Source organism: Trichosurus vulpecula, chromosome 8 (genome assembly GCF_011100635.1).
Source record: "Trichosurus vulpecula isolate mTriVul1 chromosome 8, mTriVul1.pri, whole genome shotgun sequence".
In the NCBI taxonomy this organism is placed as follows: domain Eukaryota; kingdom Metazoa; phylum Chordata; class Mammalia; order Diprotodontia; family Phalangeridae; genus Trichosurus; species Trichosurus vulpecula.
Genome location: NC_050580.1, coordinates 78880222 through 78903353, shown reverse-complemented (window position 1 = coordinate 78903353; position 23132 = coordinate 78880222). Strand labels below are relative to the sequence as shown.

The following is a 23132-nucleotide window of genomic DNA, read 5'->3' as shown; positions in this document are numbered from 1 at the left end:
GACAGCAGTAAGGCAGCGGAAAGGGGGAAACAGGGAGCTAAGAGTGATTATCATTTCTATTATTGTTCGTACAAGTAATTGAAGTAATTGTGGTGGTGCAGCACATTTATGTAACACTTTAGGGTTTAACAAATACTTCGCTCATGACCACCCATTTTACAGATGAGGAAGTCGAGGCTCAAAAAGTTTAACTAATTTGCCCATAAAGTGACATGAATTCTAAGTGCCAAATCCAGAATCATGAGGTCATAGATCTGAGTTCAAAGTGCTGTTAAGGACCGCTTAGTCCAAGAAAAATGTTAGTTCCTTGCAGGTATTTGTATCCCTAGCATCTAGCGTAGGGTCTTTCACACAAAAGATGCTTGATAAATGTTTGTTAAATGAACTGAATTGAATCTTCTCTTCTTACAGATGAGTAAGCTAAGGTTCAGAGAATTGAGAGACTTGACCACAGTTACAGAGCAGAAATATAAACCTCAGAGTCTAAATCTAGCCTTGTTTTCATGCAACGAGGTTATACTGGAAGCAGGACAGACACTGGGCTTATGCATGGCCTCATTTGAGTGCAAGTGAGACAAGAGTCGACTCCCCAGCATCTCTTCCTGTCAGCCCTGCAGCTCCTTCTACATTACTCAGCCTGAGCCCCCTTCTTAGATTTCCAGGGCAATCGATAATCACTGAGAGGGAAAAGGAGGAGTTGAAGATGAACCTGAGATTCAATGTATGAGAGACTTGTTGAGAAAGCTGTGCCTATTAGAAGGCTGGAGAAGTTGAGGGAGGGAAAGGAGGTAGGTAACTTGAAAACATCAACATAGATGGAACATGGCCCAGATAGAGCCCAGGAACTGGGTGACAAGAGAGGGGTCAGGGCAGAAAGGAGAGCTTGGATGTCAGAGACATCAAGACGGAATTCCAGACTGTGAGATCCAAGGAGGTCTCATGGGGAAGGGTAGCAGGACTGTAAGGGGTCCAGTCTCTAAAAGAGAGAATGGGAAAACTTTGAAAGCATCCCTGGAGATATAAGCAGTGATTCCCAGGAAACAATCTCCCTCTGCTTTGGAAATGGACCAAATGGCTGAGGATGACATCAGGGAATCTATAAAAAGCCCCAAGTACAAACGGATTATTGGCAGCCCCACCAACAAGGACCTACTCTTCTGGCACCTTCAACAAGGTGAGTCAGCTCTGAAGAGCTTTGCTTCCAGCTACTCCCTAGATGCCCCTGGCATCCAGAGACCCAAGGTCACACAGAGCATGTGGCAGAGCTGCAATTAAACCCAGTACCTCTGATCCCAGAGTGTGTGTGTGTGGGCACCAAAAATGCAAGAAGCTTACCACCTAGTTGGGAGAAATCCACAAAACAGATCACTTCCATGGAGCTCTTTATTGTCAGTAAAGTACTTTCTTCCCAACGTTCCTGAGCTGAGCGGGATAGTTATTAATGTCCTCATCATTCTGCTAATGAAGAGGCTAAAGTTCAGAGAGAATGACTGATGGGTCACACACTAGCAAGCAGCACTGCCAAGACCTGAACCCAGGCCTTCTGATAACAAATCCAGTGCTCATTCCGCCATGATACTGAAGAAGCAAGTACAAAATAGGACAGCAGATAATAAAGTGCTAATTGCGCTACCCAGTCAATGAGCATAAATGTATAGTGAGTAAGGTAAGAGGCTCAGCGTCTCACACCAGTAGAATAAAACTACTCTACTTTTTCTCGCCCCCACAAATCTTCTGGCCCCTTTTGACTCTGGGCTCAAATACAAACTCCTGTTTGGCACTGAACGTCCTCTACAGTCTGGCTCCAGACTACCTTGCCAAGCTTACTGCCCACGACTCCCCTTTGAACACTCTACGTTCTTGCCATGCTCTAGAGCTGACATTCCATCCCCCAAGTCTGTGCCTCTTGTGGTCCAGCTTCTTGCTCTTCCTTGTAAATTGCATCTCCCATCTCCTCAGTGGTTGACTCCTACTGCTGGAATGCTGGCCTTCCTCACCTCAGATACCTCTTAGCATCCCTCCTGCTACCATGGCCTAATGCCATCCCCTCCCCCAAGGTTATTTGGTATTTACTTTTTGTATTTGTTTTGATTTTACATGGTGTGAGCACCTCTTGTCCTCTCCCTCCTCATTCCCCTCCCTCAACAGAATGTAAGTTCCTTCAAGGTAAAGACCTTTTCATTTTTGTCTCTGCTTCTGTGTCACCTAGCAAAGTATCTGGCGCATAGTAGGCACTTACTAAATCCTTGCTGAATCAAGGAATAAATGAGGGAGTCCTGGGGGATATTCAACCTGTGCGAGAGAATATGGGAAAACATACTGCTTATGAACACCAACAGTAGGCTGGGGACGCTGCTTGCACTCTGAGACTGGAGTCACCAGAAGGGGCAAAACCTAGAATGGGAATCACTCATTCAGCCAGAATATATTAACCCAAATGAAATGAGCCAGAGAGATCAGCCCACCATTACACCCTTTTTCTGTCGTCTGGGACTCAGTGGTTTGACCCAACTCAAGGCTCTTATGATGGGTACCAACATGCGGAGTTCTCATTCATAAGCTGAGGTCTGAGCCAGAGTGGCTGATTAGCTAGCACATTATCAAAGGCTCAGCTGAAATGACCCTTCAGAGGAGTTGGCAGAGCTGTGGGTCAATTTCAAGAGGCCCAGATGTAAGCAGGATGGTATAGGCAGACAGAAAAAGACAGCCAGGAAGGAAATCAAGCTTTCAAAAAACAAAAACAAAAAACCCCATATGTTGGCAAAAGAGACCACAACTCAGCAGACCTGGCAGACTTCTATAGCCTGAGTCCCTCATAGAGGCCTGAAAGCACAGAAAGAATCCCTAATTGTGGGGTGGCAAAGGCTGAAAGAGGGAAATAAACTGAGAAAGCCTCATTCATATCCCTGGAATAAGTCGAGAGATGAGCGGAAGCCATGGCATAGGTCCTTTGGGTAGAAAGCCAGCAGGGTGCAGATGGGTTAGCACAGACTCCGAAGCCCTACTGTGGTAATCAGCTGAAGTGGCACTAAATCCCACACCTCTTCCACTTTAGTCCAGTCTCTCCTGAGACCCTCTCTTCTGGCTGCCGAGTCCCTGGCCCTGAACATAAGGAGCTCAGGACATGCTCCCTTCCCTTTCAGCTCCATTCCTCAGTGTCCAGATTTCTCTACCTCCTCACCAGGAACCGTGCCTCTCCAAGCAGGCATCCTTCTCCTCCCCTTCAATCCCCTCCCTTATTACCCTGCCCTTACATGGCACAGTGGATAAAGCACTAAGCCTAGAGTTAGGAAGATCTAAGTTCAAATCTGCCCTCAGGCACTTATTATCTGTTTGATGCTGAGTCATTTAACCTATCTGCCTCATTGGGAATCTCATGACAGCACCTATTTCTCAGGATTGTTGTGGGAATCAAATGAGATAATATTTGTAAAGTGTTTAGCACAGCGCCTGGCATACAGCAGGCACTTAATAATTGTTTGTTGTCCTTTTCTCCACCTTTCTCCTCCCTCTACTAGAACATAAGCTCCTTGCCGGCAGGGACTGACCTACCTGCCTGTATTTGTATCCCCAGTGCTTAGCACAAAGCCTGCCACAAAAGTGTATAATAAATGCTCTATCTACCTATCTACGATCTATCTTTCCACTATATTTTGAGTTTCAACAAAATATTGGGCTTAGAGACAGACTCCCACAAATGGGAGGAGTCTGGGCATCTATGACTTTGGAGAGCAGTTTCTCAAAAAATGATGGACGTGAACTCCTGGCACAGACTAGACCCAGCAGGAAGCATCCACCCCAGGCAGGGTTGATAAGTAATTAAAACCATTTCCCCTTTCAGGGTCCTGATTATGGGAATGAAGAAATTAGATCCATTACCCGGATGGAGATAGCCCTGAGTTGGGTTTCCTCTTGTAAACTCTAAACATTCCCCAAAGCTGGGAAAGTATAATCCTGGCTGCCACAGCTCTTGGTGGGAAGAAAACCCCCAAAGCATCAATTGCTCAGCTGCCGCCTCCACAGAGCATTTGGTGCTAGGGAGGAAGAACATGGGGATGATGGAATTGGGCAGGGTCTGTACTTTTTTTTGTCGCTGCTCTGAAAGTCTCCTCGGTGCATACATGTGTTTGTGTGCTAGCCGGGCCTGTGTGTGTGTCCACGTGTGTACTAAGTACTTCCTTGCTACACAACTAATCCGATTAGGAGCCTTAAGAAACTTTGAAATGTTCAATTCAAGGGTCCCATTCATTAAATAGCTTTGGTGATTCCTGCATAGAAGTTGCATTCTTCTTCCTGCAAATCAAGTACAGAGAAAGACTTTTTCTCCCTAGAGAATGCTCTCCCCCCGGGTCCTCCTCTGCTCCTCTATCCCCTTACCCCCACCCCCGGCCCATCCACAATGCCTTACAATTGTTCATGCAGTGGAATGAGCACTGCCTCTGGAGGTACCGGGCACAGATTTGAACCCCTGCTCTGAGATTGTAATACCTGGAAAATCTGGGGGCAAGCAAGCTATACCGCTATGGGTCTCAGTTTCCTCATCTTATAAGATGAGGGTGTAAGGGTGGGAGATTGGACTTGGGGGACTCAGAGATGCTATTCAACTCTAAATCTATGAACCTTTGAGACATGGGAGGAGTACTACTTCTGGAGAAGGAAAAAATAATCCTCTCCTTGGCATCTTAACTCATCTAAACAAGGTGTCTGGACCCATCCTTGCATTAGACTATGCTACGAGGGCTATAGTTTTCACCATGGCCATCCTTGGATGGATGTGGCATCCCAAACCCCAGGGGTCCACCTGAGTGTACCTGGAACAGTCCAGCCCACGGCATCCCCTTCTGAACTGCATCACAGATGCGCTCTGAAGCCGGGACCCATGGAACTCTGCTCCTTTCTCAACAAAGCGCTCATCTGTACTGCACATGGCTGAGGAGCACACCTTTCCTTCCTCACCTCTACCTCTCAGGATTCTGGCCTTACTTCAAAGCTCAGTCAGAGCTCTCCTCTATGAAGCCTTCCTAGATTGCTCTGATATTAATCTCCTCCTGGTATTGACTTCTCTTTCTATGTGTGGCATTCCCTACCTCCATCCCAGTAAAATTCTTTGGGCCCCTCTACCTCCTCATGGCATGACTTTGCAATGGCTTTCCCAGCCCAGACCTGGAATTTAGTCCCTCCTCGCCCCCACTTCTCAGAATCACTGATTTCCTTCAAGATTTGTTACATTAGGAGTTCTTACCCATTTTTGTGACTGCCCATAGGACAGCCTATGGACACCCTTCTCAGAGTAATGCTTTTAAATGCATAAAATGAAATGAAATACATAGGACTACAAAGAAAGCCAATTATATTGAAATAAAGTTATCAAAATATTTTTTTAAAAAAATAACCAGTTCACAGACCCCAAGTTTAGAAGGGCAAATTACAATTCTAATTACTATATTACATGAAGTCTTTCCCAGTCCACCCAGCTGTTGGTACATTCCCTCCCAAAACTTTCATTTAGTTTGTATGTGTGTGTGTATATTCAAATACATACATGTCTATATATGTGATGTACATGTCATCTCCCCATTATCTTCTTGTCCCTATATCCCCAGGGCTTAGGAAAATACCTCGTACATTAGAGATTCTTAATAAATGTTACAAGTCCTAGAGAATGGGGAATAGGAACTGAATCTGTGATTTCACTAGACTAGTCTAGGGAACTCCCAGGTGAAGAAAATCCCTCTGCCAATGCAGGTTGGCCCCTTCTGTGCAACTCATGGTTGTAGAGAGAGGTTAAATGAACTGCCTAACCAATATATGTCAGAGGCAGGGCTTGGAACCAGGTCTTCCTGACTTCAAGATCAGCTTTCTATTATGCCATCATGAACTGAAGAGTAGGATTTTAGTATCATAGAACTGGAGAGGTACTTAGACATGCCATTCAGCCCAATTTCCATATTTTAAAGGTGAGAGACTAAGACCCGGACCACGGTCACTCAGAGAGGGAGAGAGCCAGGATTTGAAAATAGATCCCTAGATGCTAAATCTAGTGGGAGGTTTTTTCCCTACTACTTCTCTTTTTGGTTTTTTATCTCTGTCTCCTACCACAATGTATTAAACATAGTAGACACCTAATAAACATATGTTAAATGAATTAGCGGCAGTGATTCAGTTGCTGAAGTGAAATCCCCAAGCTACAAGGGGTCACAGAGAGAAGCAGAATATGGAGAAGAGATAGGAACTTACTAGATACATGACACAGGACCATAGATCAGAGATAGAGAGAACCTCAGAGGCATCCAGTCCAACCCATTCACTTTATGGATGAGGAAACTGATGCCCAGCAGAGTTGTGACTTGACCAAAATCATATACATAGTAAGGTGTCAGTGGCAATATTTGAACCCAGGTCCTCTGACCCCAGAGCTAGCGGTCTTTCCATGGTACCATAATGCCTTACATATAACAAGAAGAAAATGTAGCGGTGTAACATTTTGAACAGTTACAAGTTTACAGGTTGTCTTATCCGATTCTCACAACAACTCTCCCTGGGAAGTAGGTACTGCAAGTATTCCTATACCAATTTTACAGATGAGGAAACTGAGGCACATAGGAGTTAAGCAACTTGCTCAAAGCTTTAAAGCTAGGAAGTGTCAAAGTTGGGATTTGAACCCAGACCTTCCTGCTTTCAAGCCCAGCCTTCTATCCACAGGAGATCTGAGGAGATCAAAGTAGCTACTCCACGGACCTGTGATATCATTGTTCCTAGATCAGAAGGCACACCAACAAGGCAAAACAACTCTTAAAAAGAATCTGGTACCTTTGTCCCCCTACACTTCTTGCTGTCAAAGTCATGCTCACCCTTCAAGGGCCAGCTTAGGTTCCAACTTCTCTGTGAGTCTTTCCTTGACCCCAGGGGGCCCCCTCCCTCACTGCTGCCATAGCCAGAAATCAACCCTTCCTCCTGACAATGGTGATAGCACTTTGTTCCATCTCACACGGAGACCTTGTATAATACTGCATATTTATGGAAATGTCTTATCTCCTGTACTAGATTGTAAATTTCTTGGGGACAAAGTTTAAATCTTACTCATGGTCTAAACCTCACTCTGATCTCCTTCACCTGGTATTGAGCTTGCAGGGAGAACTCTGGGGAGTGCAAAGGGGGAGGGTCTGCCCCAGGTACCAGAGGCACTTAGCCTCCTCCAGCCCTGGACACCCCTAAGGGCTCCAGCTCAAGGTCCAACTCCCTAGGAAGCCTTCCTAGACACTGTGGCCCACATCGGTCTCTTCTGCTTAACACATCTATAGCACACCCCATACTTTTCTGCCATCACGCCTTTGCTGACATTGTAGCCTGTGTCTGGAATGCCCTCTCCCTCCTCTCCACCTATCAAAACCCTACCTGTTTATGAAATACCAACTCTATTCTCAACATCTCACCAAACCAATGCTTTTATTTTTCATTCAAAGCCATTCTGATGCCCTCAGGCAATCCCAGTAAGGAATACTGGGTCTGCCCTGCTGTAGACCTACAAACCTACCCCCTCAGGGCAGCCCCAAAGTATAAGAAAGTAAGAGAAGAGTGAAAAGATAAAATACACTGGCAAATTAACTTAGGTTCATCTAAAGTACAATAGAGGCAGTGAGATGCCCCATAGATTTGGGGTTCAGATGCCTGCTCCGAAAGGGAAACTTCCTGAGATATTCCCACTGCAGAGAGTTCCTATCTCTTCTCCACATCCTGCTTCAAGAACTGATTCCTGAGCCCTATGAATTTTCATTTTCACTTTGTATCATATGCCTCTGAATTCTACATTTTATTAAAAGTTATTTGTACATATGTCTCACCTACTAGACTATAAATTCCTGGAAGGCCAGGTCTGTTGGTTATTTTTCTTTGCATTCCAGTGAGTGAATGGTGAAAACAATATGACATGTGAACATACGATACTTAAGACTCAGATTAGCAATAATCTGGAAACCCTCCATAAGCAGGTTTTTGGACAAAACACTATGACCCTAGAAATAGTAAGTCATTATCTTTCAAAAAAAGCCACCAATCAATAAGAAATAGCATTAATGATTACCATGATTCTATAAAAATATATGAACAGAATACATAAAAATATCATCTAGATATATAATCATAAGATATCATCACAAAGTAACAATTGTCACTCAATTCTAAATAAAATATAATCATGCCCTGACTCGTTTTTACCACTGATACACATTTCATTAATCAAACTGCTTCCACTGATGCATTCCACATAAATGTCTTTGCTCCATTGTGGGCCACTAGTTTGGGTATCAGTTAACAGTATCTCATCTCCAATTTCAACCATGACAGCATGGGCTCATTGCCAGGATTCCACCCTCCGCAAACCCCCACAATTAATACATCACAATATATATTAAAGCCTTCTTGAATCAGATGTTGGAATACTAGTTTATATTTAGATTTTTCTTTCTTTTTGACAGCTTTGACTATGTCAAAGGTAATGTGCCAATTTTCCAAAGTAACCTTTGATTGTGGTTGTCATCATCTTTCAATTTAAAGTCCCCAAGTCCAGCCAAAGTGCCCCTTCCAAGCCAGGAGCTATGTGATAAACACAAATTTCAGTAAGGCAGTGTGATGGCCTTCACTAACCAGACCAGTGAGCATCATATCTAGAGGTCAGATAATGATGATAATGGCATAGTGCATGAGGAAGTGTCTCAATCAATACCCTGAACTGATTGTGTTTATCACCCAAGAGTCATGAACCATTTAAAGAAACACGGTCTAATCTTGCACAGTGCAAGAATCAACATTCAGCAAAATGAATAGAAATATCCTGCCTTGTTTAAAAAAAAAGTTAGAAGCCAAGTCAGGCAATAGTGACTGACTGTGCTTTTCCTTGATTGGGTGCATTAATCTTATTAGACAAGTCATCAAATTTAATTCACTTTCTTCTCCCCAGAGTGGTAATGAGTATCCATTTAGCCACAGTGATATGCTTTTGTTATGTGAGTTCTACTGAGTTTTAGACAAAAATCTAAAAATAGCACCTTACATGTAATGGACACTCAATAAAGGTTCATTCAATTTGAACTAATTCGTCATACCCGCCTCACCTCCACACACACAATGTCTAATACAAGGCTTCACGCATAGTAGATTTTCAATGATTGACACCTGAATAAATGGATGTTATGGTTATGAGCACCTAAGACCTTCTTTTTCCCTCTTTTCCCAAGATTCACCTTTGTACCTGGCTTGGGATCCAGAAGAAGTCTAACTAATGCAAATGTATGATTATTAGGGCAAAATGGTCAGTAAAATCATTCATTGTAAATGAGATTTTACCCAAGTTCTCCAACATCGTCCCAACACTTCCTCTCTGTATCTTTCATTTTCCCTCCCTCCCTTTCTCTTTCTCTCTTTTCTGTTGGGATTCTTTGTGCCTGTAACTTAAGTTTATTTCTGGCAGCTGCTCACATTCCTGAGAAACAATAGAAGCTACTTACCCCAACTGGATATAATTCATTTGGATACATTTTCTCTAACCCCATCCCAAAGGAGGAGAAAAAGAGGTAAATGGAAGATAAGGCAGACAGTGAAACCTCAGTGGTGGCCTCTAATCCATTTTCTACTGGGGGGAGGGCAACACATACAGAGAGCCATGTCATCTCAGTTATCCCCAAGAGGACACAAGAACAGCTTTGCAATGTTTGTTAGTGTTTGTTTCTGTCAGTGGCAAAAATGACCAATCATTGAGCCTCAAGAACACAACAAGCCAGGATTTGAACATTTTGGGAGCTATGCCCAAGTAGAGCTGAAAGGACAAGGAACAAGAATGATCTGCCATCTTGGGAAAATCATACATAAATAAATGCCCCTTCCCTAGGAGAGATCATCTACTCAGCTTTGGATCCCCATCCAGGGGTTGGACTCATTCTGATGGGGAATGAGCGACTACAAACTCACCTCTATCCAGCCAACTCCATATCATGCTTTACATTCCACCCAACCAGATATACCCCCTGCACCACCTCTCCTGCCTCCCAACCTCCTCCAACTTTCTATTTCTTGATCTGGGAACAGAAATCAAATCAGTTCTACCATTACTTCAGGAAAGGGTGTGATGATTGACTGCCCAATGTCTTCTTTCACCTTGCTTCTATTTCTCCAGACAAAAACTCCTTTCCCTGGCCACTGTTCCTTCATAGGTATTGTCTCTCTTGAAGATGAATCCCTAGAGTTTCTCATTGTGCTTGGCACATAACATATGGTTTAATAAATGCTTTAATTGTTCATTCAAAGCCATTGTGATGCCCTCAGGCAGTCCCAGTAAGGAGCAGGCATCCTGGGTCTACCCTGCTATGGATCTGCAAATCTACAACCTCAGGTCAGCCCCAAGGTATAAGAAAGTAGGAAGGAAGTAAGAGTGAAAAGATAAAATACACCAGCAAATTAACTTAAGTTCGTCTAAAGTACAGCAGAGACAGTGAGATGCCCCAAAGATTTGGGGCTCAGATGCCTGCTCTGAAAAGGAAACCTCCGAAGATATTTCCATTGCATTTCTACGAATTTTCTACCTTCTCTAATTTCTCTCTTTTTATTAAGGGCCTCACCATAATCCCACCCACCAAAGCTCATAAGCTCAGAATCTCCTCCAGTGCCATCCTCTCCACTCACACAAGTTTCTGCTGTTTCCCCATTAAAATGTTAGCTCCTTGTGAGTAGATTGTTTCATTCTTGGTCCTTTTATCCAAAGCACATAGCACAGCGCCTGGTGTAGTAGTCATTTAATAAATGTTCATTGATTCATTGATAAATTTCCTCATACATGTTTAAATTCTCAATATAAAATCCTACTCCATCCCATCCTCGTCCCTCCTTTTTTACCCATCCTGTTCTTTTTCAGTATGGTCTACCCTTCTGGAGTCACGTTCTAGCCCTACCAAGCCTATGGAGTCAAACTTCCTCCTTGTGGTAGGATCTCTAGTTCTGGTGATGGAGTGCTCACTACCCTACCTAGAGCAGCCCATGTTTATTTGGGGGCAGCTCGAACCCCAAGGAAGTCCTTTCTATTGAAGAGAAATCTGTTTTCCTTTAACTTCCACCATTGGGTCTATTTGTGCTCTTTGGGACCAAATGCACCCGGAGAGCCGGGTGATTGAAGAAAGCTTAGCCCCTCCCCTGCTTGAGGGATAGCAGAGCCCAATCTCCTGCTCTGTCCCTCTTCTTTAGAGAAAAGAAGGCTGAGCTTCTAATCATGGGCTTTCCAATACAAAGGACATAAGCATTTGTGATTATGTTTTTTTAAATATTTGAATGTAGTCACCATGGTAAGGATGGAGACTGGGGTACAGGTCTTAAAGCAGAAGGAAAGATGGAAATGATCATTGACTAGAATCAGATAAGGGAATTTCAGAATTCATTAACATAGACGCAAAACGCTTTTAGGAGATGGCAGGGTCGATGGTATAACCATTTCTGTGTTTAGCTAAAATGGAATGGAAAAGTAGGTCACAAAAAATGAGTAGGTTGAGGAAGAAGAAAGTTGGTACTTGAGAGAGAATCAATACGCACGTTATGATGTTTCAGAAGGGATTCTAGGTTGGATTAGAATGCCTCTGAGGGCTCTTCCAACTACTCAATCAACTTCAGTGACTCCCTATGTCTCCAGGATGAAATATAAAATCCTTTAGTTTTTAAAGACCTTCATGACCCGGTCCCTTCCTCCACCTTTTGAGTTGTTTTAGACTTTACCTCCTTTTAAGTACTCTGCAATCCCCTGACCTTCCTGATGTCCTCTCACATAACACTCCATCTCCTCATTCCATGCTTTTGTCACTGGCCTGTCCCCCATGCCTAGAATGTTCTCCTTTCTCAGCTCCAACTCCTAACTTCCTCCAACACTCAGCTCAAATCTCATCTTCTTCATTCTTCTAGGCTTCTGTCCCCCAGTGTCTGCTCTCTGAGATTTACTTCTCATTTACATTACATATATCTTATATGTATAATATTGTTTGCATAATATCTCCCCCATGTGTTTTGCCTTTCTTTATTTCCCAGCACTCAGTGCACTGCCTGGCACATAATAAGCACTCAAGAAATGCTTGCTGACTGACTGACTGACTGGCCGGCAGTAATTCTATCTCTCCCTGCCCCCATCCCCCACCCTTGCTGAAGCCTTCTCTCCAGGCTAACCAATCTCAGTTCTTTCAACCAATTCTTGCATGGCATGATTTAGAGTTCCCTCACCATCCTGGATACTCTCTCCTGGACCTGCTCCAGATTTATCAATCAATTTTCCTCCTAAAATGATAGTTCAAGAACTGATGGTCCAAATGGTCCATATTCCATCCAGAACTGGGAATCTTTCTTCTTCCTGTGAGCTGCCCCTGGCCATTTCCTCTGCTTCTGTCCACTCTTCTATTTCATTTTATACCCGACTAGAAGGTACTGTTCAATCTTTTATTAGCACCTCTGTATCACTTTAATCTGAATTCTAAATGCCCTCAAGTGGCAGCTCTTAAGTTCTTCTGGCATAAATCACCTCTCCTACCATCTGTGTTCAATACACGGAAGCTTATTCTCAGATCCACTCTGCCATCTGGCTCCAAGCCTTGGCATCTGCTCTCAGCTCTCTTCCCCTTTCTACTGGTTCTGAACTGCATTGTAGAAGGGAACCTTACAATTTTCAGAAGAAACTTCCTGGGGCTGAGAGTTGAGGGTCAGGACTTAAGAGACCATCCTTAACTAGTTTCCTAAAATATACTCAAATTACAATGGAGTTTATCAGGTAGCTTGCAATGTTGAGATCCTGAAGGACCATAGTATTGATAGAAAGCAGAATGTGTCTCATGCAGAAATTTCTATTTATTGATAGGGAGCCCTGGAGGTTTAGCCACAGAAACAACAGAGCCAGGAAAAAGAATGGATTAAAACTAAAAAAAATGTGTTTGAATATACAAACAGAGAAACACTGAAATGAACATTGGGGTGAGAAACTTAAAAATTGCTTAAAACTTGCTTCTTAAGTGAAGCAGCCGGCACACAAGGCTTAGGTTGTCCAAAGTCTCAAAGGTTAGAACATGGCAAGGTTAGCTGACTGGAAAAGTAGGAATCACTAAATGTTTAAGTTGTAAGAGAACTCAGAGATCAGCAACTCTAACAGGGATCGACTTCTGAAAGGAATGGGCTCTTTTGGGTACTTATTTATATTATCTAGGATTTGGGGACTGAGCGCTATGTTCTCTAAGGACCTCAGTGGTGGGCGGCCAGTATGTTGCCATGTGGGCGATCTGTCTATCCAGAGGAGTTCATACTGGGCCAGATTGAACTAGGTTACCCCCTGGTCATTGCCCTCTAGGCCTTAGGCTCTGGTTTGGAGTCAGAGCCACACAGGTACAGGTATCAAGTGCCCTTGACTAGATCCTTGTTCTGGTCCCCATTTCCTTGCCTCCAGTACACAGTACAATCAAGGCCTCCTGGGCTTACCACTGGCTCACCCACCTAGATGGCTTCCATGACAGCCAGGGAAGGCAATTATGTGAGGACCCCTTCTCCAGTGCCTGCAGGCTTCTGACTGTGTCTTTGCATGGACCTGGATTGGCAAAATATACTTCCTACTGTTTTCCTTAGATTTTTTTTATCATTTCTCAGTACAGAGACCCTATTTTTTTTTCATCCTTGCTGGAGTGTTTATAAAAGAATAGCTTGGCTCTCATTCCCCTCTCAATACCCTACAACCAAATCTGACCCTGGGCAGAAAGTATATAAAGAGTCCAATCAACCTAAGAAGTTCTCTGGCTTAGAATAGAAGCTTCTTCAGAAAAGGGACTGTTTCACTTCCATTTTTTGCATTGCTGATACCTAGTACCAAACCTGTGATTTTATTTGTATAGTGAACACCAGGTAAGGAAATTCCCTCTATCAATGTAGATAAGCTTCTGCCCTGAAATTTATAATCTCCCAGGGCTGCTTCAGTCACTAAGAGGCCTAATGGTAGGTACTTAATAATTACTAAATGATTGGTTTATTGAATGATTAGCATTAAGTGAGTCTGACTGCTACTGGTCACATGTTGACCTTGATTCTCCAGTACCTCACCTGCTGAGCTTCCTGACCTCCTGGCTTTATTTCTCAAGAGACAGGTTTTCTATCTTTGTGACCCAGTGCCTTTGAAATTGCATTTCCCCCTTGTGCTCTCAAGGGCTAGTTCCTGCTGATGTGGCACAGTTGTTGCAAAATATAGGTTTTACGAGCTGACGCATTAATCATTGCAATGCTAAAATCAATGCCTCATTAACAGCTCCACAATGAATTGTGGTGGGTTTGAAAGAGCTTATCATATTAATAGAACAAGCAAGTGAAAATCTGGATTAATTCTATTGAATTAAGTGGAAACACCGGGGCTAGACAATGCGTGCTTTATATCTGCGCGTCTGTGTGAAAGTTATCTATGGAAGTCACCAAGTGACTGAGCTGCCAAAGAAGAGAAAAAATCTGAATTTTTCACAAAATATCACCCTGGGGTGAGAAGTGGACCTGACACAAATCCTTGCTCATTCTGAGACTGCAAACAGATGAATCTCTAAGATGAATTAAAAAAAAAAGAGCACCAAAGGAAGGGAAAACAAAACTTTTCAATAGAAAGCACTGATTCCCCAAGATTTAACAAACACCAATAAGAAAAAACATAGGCTTAGCTCAGAAAAATCCTTAAGAAAAATATATTAGGACTTTTTATAAAAAATAATCCAACAAAATTGGTTCTTTCAAATATTGTACCACGATCACTGTGGAAGCTATTGACCTCTCTGAATGAAGTTTGTTCATGAGGTCACAAGAGTTTTGTCCCCTCATCTGCCCCATACAAACCTTCTCTACTGGACTCTTATGTACTATGCCCAATATATGGATGAAGGAATGAAAGAATAAACATATATGTGTGTATGAGTGCCTGTGTCTATATGTGAGTATCTCTGGGTATAGAAGTGTTTGCTCTAAGATAATTAAAGCTTCTTAATTAATAGAGTCTTGCTATTGACTTGGAATTCTAGGTTCATTGGTGATCTGCCCTAATCCTGTCCCCTCTTCCAGGCTTGTATATTTAATAATAGTGTTATCTAATTCACAGAATCACAGACTCACATAATGGTATTAGTAGAGTTATCACTCTACTAATGTAGCAAAAGTAATATACTGACATTACTTGAGAAGTGTCATTGCCTGATGACTGTACTCTGAAATGTCTCTCACAAGGATATATAAATAATCATGGCAACTAGCACAGGGTAAATGAGGCTTGGCTCGTACATACAGCGTGAGTCCTCCCCAGGAGACGAGGACCTCTATGCTCTAGCCCCTAAACAAACTCCATCCCTGCACCCTGACTTATGGTCTTCCATAGGATCTGGGATATAAGTTACCCCCTTCCAGCATAATTGCGCCTTATCATGGGATTGTGCTCTGAACCTAATCCCAAAATGGAATTTGGCCCAAGTACAGTTTCAGCCAGTTTGCATGTTCCAAGCTAATCAAACCACCACCTCCTTGATCACCATCTCCTCCAGACATTAAGGGAATCAGCTCAGGACTCTGAACTCAAGAGCACTGGGAATAGTAATGCTACCAGCCCAGTGCCAACAGCCATCACCCTGGAAAGCAACCTTTATGGAGATGAGGCCTCATATATGGCAGATGCTCAATATATGATTGTTAAATTGAATTGTGGAGAGATCACATTTCTGCAGTTGGGTGGGCAGCAAAACCAACTAAAACCAATAAATTCCCAGGCTCATCTGTAGCCTCTAACCTGGCCTGGTAAAACTGAGACTATTGTAGCAAGATGCTTTTGGGTCTTACCTGTGTTGTGTCCAGTTCTCTCTATCGAAGTTCTGGACGAATTGATAGTTTTATCAACATGAAATAGCTTCAGGTCTTCTTCATCTAGTGCAATATCTCCCCAAAAGGCAGCTAGGAGGAAAAATTATAAACCAGTTAGCTTTACCCCCACCTCTGACAAAACACCAAAACAACCCAGGAAAGAAAGTCTAGTCCTCCTAGTAACAGGGTCATCAAAGGCCTTGGAGTCAGAAAGATCTGGGCTCATCTGGCCCTTTCCTACCTTTCCAGTCCTCTTTCACTTCATTCTCATCCACATACTCGACCATCCAGCTGCAGCTAAGCCAGACTACTCATCCACATGGGACCCTCCATCTCCTGCCTTCCTGCCTTTTTGCCTGGAACGATCCACCTCCTCCCTTTCGCCTCTCCATTTCTCAGGGTTACCTCAAGACACAGTTCAAAACTCACCTTCTACGGGAAATCTTTTCCAGTTCTCCAACCTCCTCCAATCACTCAAGACTTTTTGTTTAAGACTACACTCCATCAACTCTGTATATATTTTTTTATGTTTTCATGTTGTCTTCGTCATTAGAACGTGAATTTCTGGCGGGGGGCAGGGGGTAGGGATTGGGTTTTTTGGGGGGTGTTTTTTTGCCTTTTTTTTATCCCCAGAGCTTAGCACAGCTCCTAACAAAGACTTGGTTGTTAACAAACGTTTTATTGACTGATGTACAGCTGTAACCCCTAGGCCATTAAAGAGCTCACTCTAGACATGCCGATAGAGAACTTAATTTCAATTTCAATATGATTGGTTTTCTTTGCAATCCTACATATATTATTTTAAGCATTCAAAAACATTATTTTGAAAAGGCATCCTGCAGGCTTAACCAGACTGCCAAAGAAGACCATGACAAAAAAAAGGTTAAGAATCCCTCTCCTAGAGTCAATAGGGAGCCACTGACATTTGTGTTTTTGTTTTTAAAAGGGGGAGTAACATGGTCTGACCAGTGATTTAGGAATACCAGTTTGACAGCTGTGTTTAGAGGAGAGGCATTCAACTCAAATAGAAATGGAACTCTGGCCCTTAACAACTTAAAAGACCACAAATGAATGTTTATGTTGTACTCTATTTTTATTTTATTAAATATTTCCCAATTATTTTTTAATCTGGTTCTGGCTTCCCACAAAGTAGTCAGGAAGCTTGATACCTTTAGTGTGGATGATAAAGCGGAAAGACTGGACAGAGCTCAATTCAGGGACCACTGAAGTCCTGTAGGCAAGAGGGGATGAGAGAGTGAACTAAGAAAGGGGGTGGGGAGGCAGGGGAAGGCCAGACAAAAACAAGAGGTGTTGTGGAGTTAAAATCAACAAGTCTCGTCAAATGATTGGCTGGGATGGGGGAAGTAAGAGTGACTTTGAGGTTGCAAACCTGGCTGACTGAAAGATGGTGTTAGGCAAGTAAGGTGAGTTTGGAAAAAATAAAATAAAATGAATTCTGTTTTGGTCATACTCAGTTTAATCTGCCTGTGGGACAAACAAGTAGAGATGTCCAGCAGTGAATCATGCTATGAGACTGAAGCTCAGAAGAGATGAGGGCAGGGTACATAGATCTGAAAAGTCATCTGTAATGAGGACTGATGAAACCACTGAGAGAGAGAATAGGAAGAGGAGAAAAAAGGTCCAGGACAGAGCTGAAGAAAATATCCCCATATAGCAGGCAGGACGCGGATAGTGATACAACAAAGAAGACTAAGAAGTGGTCAGAGATGTAGGAGGAAACCCAAGGACCACCAAAAACCATTAGTAGAAACTCCCTATCCCTACTTCCTCCTCTGGGGTATCTCTGAGCGCTGAACTACATTTGTTTCTTTGTGTACAGGGCATATTTCTCAGTAGAGTGTGAGCTCCTTGAGGGCAGGAACATTTTGTGTTTTAGTATCTCTTGCATAGTTGCTTGCACACAATAGTCGCTTAATTAATGTCTGCTGAAGTGACTTGAACAGAATATCACTATGAACATTCAACCTTCAAATCCTTGTTTCAATATATTGGCTATCGCAGCACCTTTCCTCCAGGATCCCAAATTCATCTCAATTCAACAAACCTTTATTAAGCGCTAGGGATGGGGAATCAAAAAGACCAACAAAGAACCTCTAGCCGCAAAGAGGATGCCTTCTACTGGGGGATGCCAACAGACAGACAGTTTGCACAAGTTTGTTAATGAATGAACTGAGGGTACAAGAGTTAGATTTAGGAAACTCGAATATGAGAAAGGAAGGGACCACCCAGCCCAATCTCCTTTAGTTCACAGAGGAGGAAACTGAGGCCTCAAGAGATAATTTGATTATACTAGTCACCAGAGTTAGCAGGTGGCAGTGAGATTAGACCTAGGCTTTCTAACTTCGAACCCAAACTCCTTACAGAGCCACACTATAAAACATACAAAAACCTGTCAAGGTTTACATGTTTCTTATCTGGGAAAATATATTATAAACATCAGTTTAGGGGGCCTTGATTTGTCACCTTAGAGATCACAGATGCTAAGGTCGTCCGGTGGCAAAGCCTTACCTAGGGTAGGGTAACAGAAGCTTTATCCCAGGGTACTAAAATTTAGAGGGTGCTGACAATATTTGTACTCCTTCAGCAAGTAAAAATTAGCAAGCTTATTGTAAAAAACAATTAATTAAAATAGGAATCAACTAGATGGCTTGAATTCTAACATAACTGCCACTGGACAAGTCACAAAGACAGAAACTTCAGAAATACTCTCAAACACAAGGTCTCTTGCTAGACATTCCTGCTACTTGTAGCCAAAAAAAAAAAATCAAGAGTTTTCTCTTTAAACTGTGATTTGGGGACCACATCATAGCCTCATGCATAGCCAAAGTGAATCATCCTATATTTCCACCACTCAGAACCCCAGAATGCTTCGTTGTGAGAAATTTAGAAGAATAAACCATATAGAGATAGAAAAGTTATAATCAGCTAGTCAGCCATTTATTAGGCACACAGCCAGGCCCTGTACTAGGTACAGGAGATACAAATAGAAGACAAGTGTCAGTTCTTGGTCTATGATCCCTTGATTCTAAGAGGATTCTTCCTTGGAAAGAAAAAAAATCATTCTGAAGCAAATGCTGGTGATTTTCATGGGCACATCATCTTTTTGTGTGGTTTTATAGCCTTCTGTAGGTCACTCCACCTGTCTTAGCTTCATTTTCCTCATCTTCGAAAGAGCCCTGATTAATAACATGGCCGCTGTGAGGATCTAATGGGATGAGAAATTCGGAAGTGTTTTGTAAACTGTAAAGGGTTATATAAATGCCACCTATTATTTCTCTCCCACATCTGCCCCCAGGAGAATGTCATTTAGTAATGGGAAGGAATCAGAGGCTATTAACCTCCGAAAGAACAACATGCCAACCTCACCACATCCTAACGTGCCACGAGTTGCCCCATCAGACCAGCCAAGATGCTGCTGCTGACTCTCCTGGACCCTCTCCAAGTCCTCCTTCTAATCACAGGAGCCAGCTGAGCTTTTTGGCCAACAATGCAATACTTACACACACCAGGCATCAAAATACAATCCACCACAGGCCTCTCAGATAGCTTCTCCATCCAAGAGGCCATTGTCACCATAACTAAACAAGGACTATTAATTAGTTATGAATACTGCATAAGACCTTCCCAAGGCCACTCCCAGAAGCACATACATTATTCACTGGGAAAGGGTCAAATGCCAGAAAAATGGCCCACGGCCAGCTGGGCAGGCTACCCTCCTGGCCTAAGAGGTGGCTTCACTTCAAAATAGGAGGTTGGAGTTTAATGCCCTGAGCAAATCCAGGTTAGGTCTCACAAAATTGTCTTAGGATCAGAGGATTCTAGACTGAGTGCTGGAAGGGACCCCAGAAGTCATCTAGGCCAAAGCCCTCATTTTATAGATAGGGAAACTGAGGCCTAGTGAGGTCAAGCAACCTGTTCAAGGTCACCATCGATAATCAATCCCTAAACATTTTTTAAGTGTTTATTCATTTTAAACTTAAATACAAAATGAAGGGTGGAAATATTTCCATGTACACAGCAGCACATAGAAGTTTCAATACAAAACAATAAACTTCCATTCATTTTTTAAAAAACTACATAATAAATAGTACACATTGTTTTCAAAGCTAACCAGCTTTCCTGTGCTTCCTTCTAAGTCTTCTTTTCTTCTATGCTATGTGCTTTTTTTCTCCCTCCCTCCCTACCCCACCTTAGAGAAGGCTACAGTTAAACACAAATATAGATACATTACATATATACATATACATACATATACACATATGTACACATATACACATATGTAACACCATACCGTATTAAGCACCTGCTATTTTCCAGGCACTGAGTTAAGTGTACACAGGTAGTGACAGAGCAGAGATTTGATCTCAGATTCTTTGACTTCAGAGGACACTTCTCTAATTGATTGCTTCCTTCCAATCTATCAACAAAATACGGCATTCACTGGTCTTATTCTATGAGCATAAGACCATGCTTGGCACTGCAGTGGATACTTAAAGAATAGGACAGGGTTCCTGTCTTCTGTTGGTCTCATGATCCTTGTGTGGTAGCTCCCATGTGGCAGATATCGCGGCTCTAGCTTGGGGTATTTGCACCTAGAACACCTGAAAAGGTGGAGGGGAGATGGTAATCATCACTCGGGGGCACCAGCCCTTCATCAGTTCTCGCCTCTGGTCTACTGACTCAAGTAGAACAGCCGGAATAAATGGGGTGGGAAGAGAAGCGGGGGGTCCCTCAGTTCTTCTCTAATATACTCTAGTCTCAGGTTTAGGGTCCCCAGGAAAGGTAGCCTAATAGCATCCTCCAGGGGGAGACAGAGACCCCAGCATAAAACTCCTGCTGAGGAGGTCACACCCAGGGAGAGGAAGCAAACCAGCTGGTGTCTCTAATGTAACTCATCATTTCTGGATCGCTAGTTGTCAAAGTCACATGGTTCTTTACATTTAGCCTTCAGAATGATGAATACTTGGGTGAATCAGAGAGGTGCTTTATGGAAAGGTGTTGGAAAAGGGCTTTAAAGCAAACTCTTTCCAGCACTTCCAAATCTGCAAGGTATCATGATGAAATGTCAGAGCCAGAAGGGACCTTAGGAACAACCCTTCTCTCTCCCCACTCACACAGTCAGGTCCTCATTCCCTTTAATGACAATTTAGATTTGAAGATCTTTCCCACCCATTAATAGGCCATGTGACCTGCTTATGTCACAGGAAGCCTAAGTCATATGTGGTAGGAGAAGCTTGCTGAGAAAGAAAGTGTGTAACAGGAAATGCTGAGAGAGCAGATGTGTGCTGTGCTGAGTGCTTGTTGGTGGCAAGGCCCCAGCAGGAGGGTGGAAGGTTATGGGATGGCGGAAGGTTATGGGACCGTGAGGCTCCATGCTGTGATATTGTGTTTTAAGTTCCTTGCTGTTATAATAAAGTGGGTTTACTGGTTTGGGGAGTTGATTGCTGCTTGGACGAGTTGGACTTATTGGTTAGGAGATTTGGTCCTCTGGTGTCTGAATAAATGTTATACTTCTTCTACCTTTTGTATGGAAAGTGTCTCATATTTTGTGACACAGAATTACATAGGCATATTCAAAATTATTGTCAATGTTGTATTTATTGCCTTGTTAATACATTCCCTCATGCAGGGACTATTACGGTAGCCTATTGGTGCATCTCCTTGCCTCAGATCTCTCCCCACTGGAGTCTTTCCCTCACTCAGCTGTCAAAGTGAGCTTCCTAAAACAAAGGTCTGACCATGTCATCCTCCTCCTCAATAGATCCCGGCAGCTCCCTCTGACCTCCAGGATCCAATAGAAAATTCTTTGTTTGCTTTCAAAGTCCTTCACAGCCCTTCCTTACCTTTCTAGTCTGCTTACACTTTACTCCACCTCTACTCACGTGTGTTTTGTTATGTATGTTTTACATATGTTTTGTATATATTTTTATCTATCTTGTCATGTACATTTTTCTTCCTCAACAGAATATAAGCTCCTTGGGGCAGGGACTGTTTCATTCTTTGTCTTTGTATTCTGAGTACCTAACACAGTACCCGGTATATAGTAAGTGTTCAATAAATGCACATAACAGACCCTTAATCAATCTTTATTGATTGATTGACTGAGGTGACATTTGAGCTGAACCTTAACAAGAGCTAAGAATTCCATAAGAATTGGAGACTAGTCAGGAGAGCATTCCAGGCATGGAGAATGGTTTGTTCAAAGGTATGAAATTTCATGTCTAAGGACTAGTAAGCCAGTTGGGCTGGTATTAAGAGTACATGAGGGGGAGCGATTGGAAATCAGTCTAGAAAGTCTAGTTGGAGTTCAACTTTGATGAACTTTGGACACCAACCAGAAGGAGCAGGTTGTTAAGTTGTTTAAAAAAAACTAGCTGGAGATGCATTATGGCCCTTTAGAATGCCAAGTAGATGAGCTTAGATTTCATATGCCAAGCGAACTAGGAGCCAATGTATGTTTTTGAGCATGGATGCAACATCATGAAAACAGATTTAGAGAAAACATATCTGGTGTTAGAAAAACAGGAAGAAGTAACAGGTAGAAAGACCAGCTGGAATAAAATTACAGCTCTACTTAAGACAAGGGTAGTGCCAGTAGGTATAGATGGATGAGGAGGGATGGGTCTTGGGACTCTGCTAAGGAAGAATCTAATGGACTTGATGACATGGTGAATGTGAGGGTGAGTTATTTTCCTGGGTCATGTTTTGCCCCTCCGTCCTATCCTCTTCTGTCATACTTAATGACTTAAGTATTTATGTTGTATAAAGAGATAAAAGTGGAAGGCTGAGTTCTAAGCCTTGAATAAGTCTGAGAAGAGGAAAAGAAGCCAATGAAGGAACAGAAAAGGAATTGTCTGAAAAGCATAAGAAAATAGCATCACAGAAAAAATATCCCCCCAAAAACTGAGATCAGGAAGAGGCTTTAGATGTCATGGAGTCCAACCCCCTCATTTGACAGATGACAAAAAAAAGATCAGAGAGGCAGCAACTTGCTTTAAGCTCACAACGCTGTAAGGGGCTAAGCTGCAACCCCCAAAATGGTATCTTCTGATTTCAAGCCCCATAGTATCAGAGAGGCTAAAAGAAGAGTGAATTCAAGACAGATGAGAATGAATGGTATTAAATACAACAGAGAAGTTGGTGAAGACGGGGGCAGGTAAGACAACATTGGATCTGGCCATGCAACAAATCTCAACTCTGGCAAAGTGATGGGAATGCTTGTTGTCTTCCCCATT

The 23132-nt window shown here is 42.7% G+C and overlaps 1 protein-coding gene across 1 annotated transcript in view; it reads right to left on the bottom strand.

The window, feature by feature from the left end:
- Positions 1-23132, bottom strand: part of TLL2 (tolloid like 2) — a 162433-nt gene that overhangs the window by 112279 nt on the left and 27022 nt on the right. Inside the window, exon 2 of the mRNA XM_036735783.1 lies at positions 15856-15966. Within this exon, the coding sequence (XP_036591678.1) occupies positions 15856-15966 (111 nt within the window). The remainder of the gene's footprint in view (positions 1-15855; positions 15967-23132) is intronic.